This window comes from Cebus imitator, unplaced genomic scaffold (genome assembly GCF_001604975.1).
Source record: "Cebus imitator isolate Cc_AM_T3 unplaced genomic scaffold, Cebus_imitator-1.0 Scaffold356, whole genome shotgun sequence".
Taxonomy (NCBI): Eukaryota; Metazoa; Chordata; class Mammalia; order Primates; family Cebidae; genus Cebus; species Cebus imitator.
The window spans coordinates 2,436,316-2,441,443 of record NW_016107671.1 but is presented as its reverse complement, the minus strand read 5'-3'; the positions used below and the strand labels follow the sequence as shown (position 1 = coordinate 2,441,443).

Sequence of the window (5,128 nt, the reverse complement as noted above, 5' to 3'; positions counted from 1 at the left end):
GACAGAGTGGGACTCTGTCTCAAAAAAAAAAAAAAAAAGAGAGTGCAGGACACTGTGTGTGTGGACACCGGTAACTGAGCAGAGACAGTGGTATAGGCATCTTGTCTAGATTCGCTGTGGGTGGGGAACATGAGTCAAGTTTCAGGGCAGGAGTGGGACCTGCAAGACGCTAGGGACAGGAAGTAGAGTGTGCAGAGCCTCCCAGTAGCAGAGATGTCAGTAGGAGGCCGGGCCAGGGCAGAGGTGATGTCAGTACACAGAGGCCATTATTGAGGAGGGTAACAGCTTGGATTCCAATCCTCATTTCTTCACTTTCTTGCTATGTGACCTGGGGCACGGCCCCCTCATTTTTTTTCTCTCCTTTTCCTTTTTATATTTATTTTTGAGATGGAATCTTGCTTTGTTTCCCAGGCTGGAGTGCAGTGGTGCAATCTCAGCTCACTGCAACCTCTGCTTCCAGGTTCAAGCGATTCTCCTGCCTCAGCCTCCTGAGTAACTGGGACTACAGGCATACGCCACCATGCCCAGCTAATTTTTGTATTTTTAGTAGAGATGGGGTTTCACCATATTGGCCAGGCTGGTCTTGAACGCCTGACCTCGTGATCCTCTGGCCTTCGCCTCCCAAAGTACTAGGATTACAGGTGTGAACCACTGTGCCCAACCACTTTTTAGTTTTTTAAAAAACAGAAATGAGGTCTCTGTTGCCTAGGTTGGTCTTGAACTCCTGGGCTCAAGTGATCCTCCCATCTTGGCCTTCCAGAGTGTTGGGATTAGAGGTGTGAGCCACCACGCCCAGCCTGTGTCTCATTTTAAAATGACACTTATATCACAGAGTTGGATTAAATGAGTTAATACCTGCAAAGCACTTTACACAGTGCTGGGCACGCAGCAAATACTCAGGAAGTGCCAGCTGCTATTAGTGTCAGCCCATATACTTGTGTAATGTTATTATGCTAAAAACCAGTCTCCTTTCTTCCCTACCCTTCAAACTTCCCCATCTCCTCCAGGCGCCTTCAAATCTCTTGACAAAGATGGCACTGGACAAATCCAGGTGAACATCCAGGAGGTAAGAACCCCCATCTTGGGGTGTGGGTGCCTGGGGGGACCCCATCCCTCAGCCCTTCATACCAGTCCTGAGCTTCAGTCCCCTCCCTCCTATTTTGCCAGCAGCCCCTGGGTGAGGACAGACAGGCTGGTGCTCTGGTGTTCCCTGTCCTCATTCTCTGCCCTCCTCTCTCCAGTGGCTGCAGCTGACTATGTATTCCTGAATGGGACCCCCAGACCCACCCCTTCACCACCTCGCTGTAGGAGTCACCTGGAGCCTTGGTCTTTCCCAGGGCCAATCCGGTCTACAGTCACATCTTCTTGGGGCCTGTTGACCCACAAGCTTTTGTTCTCTCAATACTTGTTACCCAACTTCTCAACATCCAGGGCCCAACATGCCCTGCCTGAGTTCCCCCTGGCTCTAGGATACTCTAACAAGCTCTGCCCAAGGGTCTCCCCACTCCCACCACGCCCCATGCACACCTGCTCTGTAGCCTCTCCTGTGTTCCTGTGCCAAGCCTAGCACTTGTGATGCTTCCATGCCCCAAGGGCCCTCTCCCAGTTCTGGGAGGACGACTCGAGTCCCTGCACGCCCTGGCACACCCTTCACAGTTGCCACCCAGGCAGCCAAGCTCCAGGCCATGCCAGGCCCACGTGCCCCAGTGCCTTTGTCTATATTCTGCTCCCAGCCTGCCAGGCCCAGGAGGAAATAAATGCACCCCAGTTGCTGCTCTCTGTGGGATCTGCCTCCTGATCTGAGAGAGGAGGGGTGGCTCAGGCTCTGGGTCCTGGGGAGTGGGGGAGGTGGTGGATTTGTCCCCAGGGCTGGATTCATGGATCTCCTGGTCTTTTTCTTGTCTGCATTTTTTTTCTTATCCTGAGGTGTAGCCTTGTTCTTGCTGATCCCTCTCAGATCCTGTGGAGGCTGAGACAGGACTCAGAAGTGCAGGTGATTTCTGCTTCCAGAGTCTGGGCTGGAGGGAGGTCTCAGTGCTACCCCTGGCTCTCTTCCCCAAGGCCATGTTTGCCTCTCTTGCAGCTTCTCCATCCACACTTGGCCTCTGCCTCTGTTGTATCATCAGCCATGCTCAGTGTCTTCCTTCCCACTTGAGGACACCACCCCATGTCCCTGGGTCCTGAGGGGCAGCCTGTGGGTGTTGTTTGGGGTACTCAGCAGAGGACCAAGAGGTGGCAACATCCTAGCCTGGTCAAGCGTGAGGCACCAAGGGCTGGGGGTAGTGGGCTGCCCCCAGGGCAGAGATCCCTGGTTGGTGGGAGGCTGGGTTTGGCGGGGACGGGTGCGCACACACACACACACACACACACACACACACACACAGAGAGAGAGAGAGAGAGAGAGAGAGAGACCAGCGTTTATTGACACTTGTCCAAGTTCCTCAGACCCCCAGGCTTCTTGGTCTCATTTATTGCGGGGGAAGGAGGCCCAGCCAAGGCAGTACAAGCCGTAGGCAGTGCCTGGAAAGGGGAAGTAGGGGAGACAGAATGAGCCCTAATCACCTCCCAGAACATCCCGGGCTTTTACGGCCTTCTTCAGCCTCCCCAGTTCCCAGCCTGGACCCCAGCTCTAGTTTGGGGTCCAGCTCCCTTCCCAAATTGGACTCCCTAGTGCAAAGCCCCCTAGCGCTGATCTACACCAGGCTGGGAGCTTCCTCCCCAACTCCTCCCTAGGCCTCAGTCTCGCCACCACTAGCCCAGCTCCCCTCCTGGGACGCAAGCCCAAGTCCTAGGTAGCCCGCTCCCTACAGGCCCGACTCCAGCTGAGCACTCCACCCCCTTCCTAAACACCACCCCCCAGCCCAGATGCTGGTTGGTCCCGCCCGGAAGTCCGCCGCCTCCCCCCTGGGTCCAGCCCCGCCTCTCCCGCCGCTCGGGCCGGGCGGGGCAGTGCACTTACCGCCCAGACACAGCCCCATGGTCACTCGGTACAGGATGTTGTCAACGGCGCCGCCCTTCAGGTACAACGGGATGCCATTGTCCTCCTGGATGTGGAGGTATCTGATGAGAAAGGGGTGCCGGCTGCTCCTCACAGCGCGCCCGGCCTGCCCCGGCTCGGCGCGCTCCCGGCGGGCGCCCGGGGTCCTCCCCCGCCCTGCCCACCTGGAAGAGCTTCTGTTTCTCGGGCACTCGATTCTTTAAGCGGTTCCGGGCTGTGGAGCTGAAGGAGCGGATCAGCGCCTGGGAGACCTGCGGGGTGGGAGGTGGCCGGGCATTGGAGGCACCTGGAAGGGTGTCCTGAAGGGGAATCCTGCTCTCTGAGGCCTGCACGTGGGGACAGTAGCAAGCGTCCCAAAGGCGAGACGCGAACTGCCAGCCTGTGTGAGGAAAGGACTTGGCCTGGAGGTGGACCCGGCTGCCTAGAGGGGCCTGGAAGGGAGAAGACCCAGAGGAACTTTGTTCTGGGAGGACTAAGTCCTGAGATGTTTTTGCGGGGAGGGTTTCCTGGATTAAAGGGAGGAAACCAGATCCCAGAAGCGTGGGGACCGGAATATGGAGGTCCCCGGGAGCGTCCGGGTTGCCAGAGAAGCCCCGGGTGAGGACAGGGTGTTATATTTCCAGTGTTAACACCTCGGGATGTGAGTTCAAACCCAGGGCTTTGGGCCAGGCTGGGGGTCCCCAGCTGTCTCCGAAGCGTGGATTGTGGGGGAGGGGACTCGACTTTAGCAGGGAGTCCCAGGCCCTGAAGGGGGGGCTCACGTTCCAAGGCCCGGAATGCAGGGGTGCTTGGAGAGTCCTGTACTACTAGGGCGAGGGCTTCTGGGTAGGGGGTTCCGGCCCAGCCCATGGGGGCCTCACCCGCGGGGCCAGCATTCTGCGTCGTCCTCTTCGGCCGTAGTCACCTCCCCTCTCTGCCCAAGGACACGCGCGGCCCTCCCCAGTCCAGGAATCCCAGGCCCCGCCCACTGTGCGCACCCTGTCAGCTGGGGACGTGGGGCTGGGGCTGGGGCTGGGGCGTTTTTGGGGGAAGCCCCGCTCCTCCGATTCGTCCACCAAGGAGGAGGCCGTCCCCAGCCCCGCGCCCGGGGCCGCAGCACACTTCCATTTCGGTCTCGGATTTTTGGCTGGTCACAGCAGAGCGGAAAGCGGTACCAGGGAATACGTTTTTGCAGACTTTTGGGGATTTCGCCGGGGGCAAGTGCAACTCTTTGCCGGGTCTCTCCCTGCCCGCTGGTATGGGAGAGCCAGGAAAGGCCTAACTAAGCTCGAGTTCAAACCCCCTGTTCTGTCTACACAGCCAGAGTTTGCACCTCCGAGCCTGTTTCCGTATCGGTAACGTGAGGGCTAACGCAGGACCTTCCTCAGAGATTTGTTGAGACGTTAAATGTCCTTATTTTTAGGAAACACAAGCTGAAGTCTTTGGGGGTAAAACGGTCTTATATCTGTTACCCTGAGAAACACATCGTATCTATTTATAGCGCTCTAAATCTGGCAGGCAGCGGGTGCAGCACAGTTGTCCTCATGGTTTTAGAAACTAGGGAAGATCCTGGCCTAGTCCAATAGGTTTTATTTTTCTTTTTTGTTTTTAGACAGGGTTTCGCTGTTGCACAGGCTGGAGTGCAGTGGTGCAGTCATAGCTCACTGCAGCCTTGATCTTCTGGGTTCAGCGATCCTCCCGCCTCAGCCTCCTGAGTGGCTGGGACTATAGGGGCGCACCACCATGCCCGACTAATTTTTGTATTTTTTGTAGAGGCTGGATTTCACCATGTTGTCCACTCAGCCTCCTGAGTGGCTGGGACTATAGGGGCGCACCACCATGCCCGACTAATTTTTGTATATTTTGTAGAGGCTGGATTTCACCATGTTGTCCAGGCTGTCTTGAACTCCTGAGCACAAGCAACCTTTGAGCCTCAACCTCTCAACGTTCTGGGATTATAGGCACGACCCACCTCACCCAGCCAATAGACAGTGTTTGTCTGTTTTTGAGGCAGCGTCTTGCTGTGTTGTCCAGGCTGGTCTCCAACTGCTTCAAGTAATTCTCCCGCCTCTACCTTCCAAAATGCTGGAATTAGAGGTGTGAACTACTGTACCCAGCTTCTAAAAGATTTTTTTTTTTTTTTTTTTTTTT

The 5,128-nt window shown here is 56.3% G+C and overlaps 2 protein-coding genes across 3 annotated transcripts in view; one reads left to right on the top strand and one right to left on the bottom strand.

Moving 5' to 3' along the window:
- Positions 1–1,780, top strand: part of CAPNS1 (calpain small subunit 1) — a 10,713-nt gene extending 8,933 nt beyond the window's left edge. For both annotated transcript variants that reach the window (XM_017506660.2, XM_017506661.2), the window contains exons 10-11: positions 1,008–1,066; positions 1,242–1,780. In XM_017506660.2, the coding sequence (XP_017362149.1) occupies positions 1,008–1,066; positions 1,242–1,268 (86 nt within the window). In that variant the 3' untranslated portion in view covers positions 1,269–1,780. The remainder of the gene's footprint in view (positions 1–1,007; positions 1,067–1,241) is intronic.
- Positions 1,781–2,406: 626 nt separating this feature from the next.
- LOC108287918 (cytochrome c oxidase subunit 7A1, mitochondrial) lies at positions 2,407–4,487 on the bottom strand. Its single transcript, XM_017506664.1, has 4 exons — positions 3,859–4,487; positions 3,163–3,249; positions 2,960–3,044; positions 2,407–2,520 (listed from the first exon to the last, which is right to left on the bottom strand). Exons 1-4 carry the CDS (start codon positions 3,871–3,873, stop codon positions 2,465–2,467), a joined length of 243 nt encoding a protein of 80 aa, XP_017362153.1. The 5' UTR covers positions 3,874–4,487; the 3' UTR covers positions 2,407–2,464.
- Between the last annotated feature and the right edge of the window lie 641 nt (positions 4,488–5,128).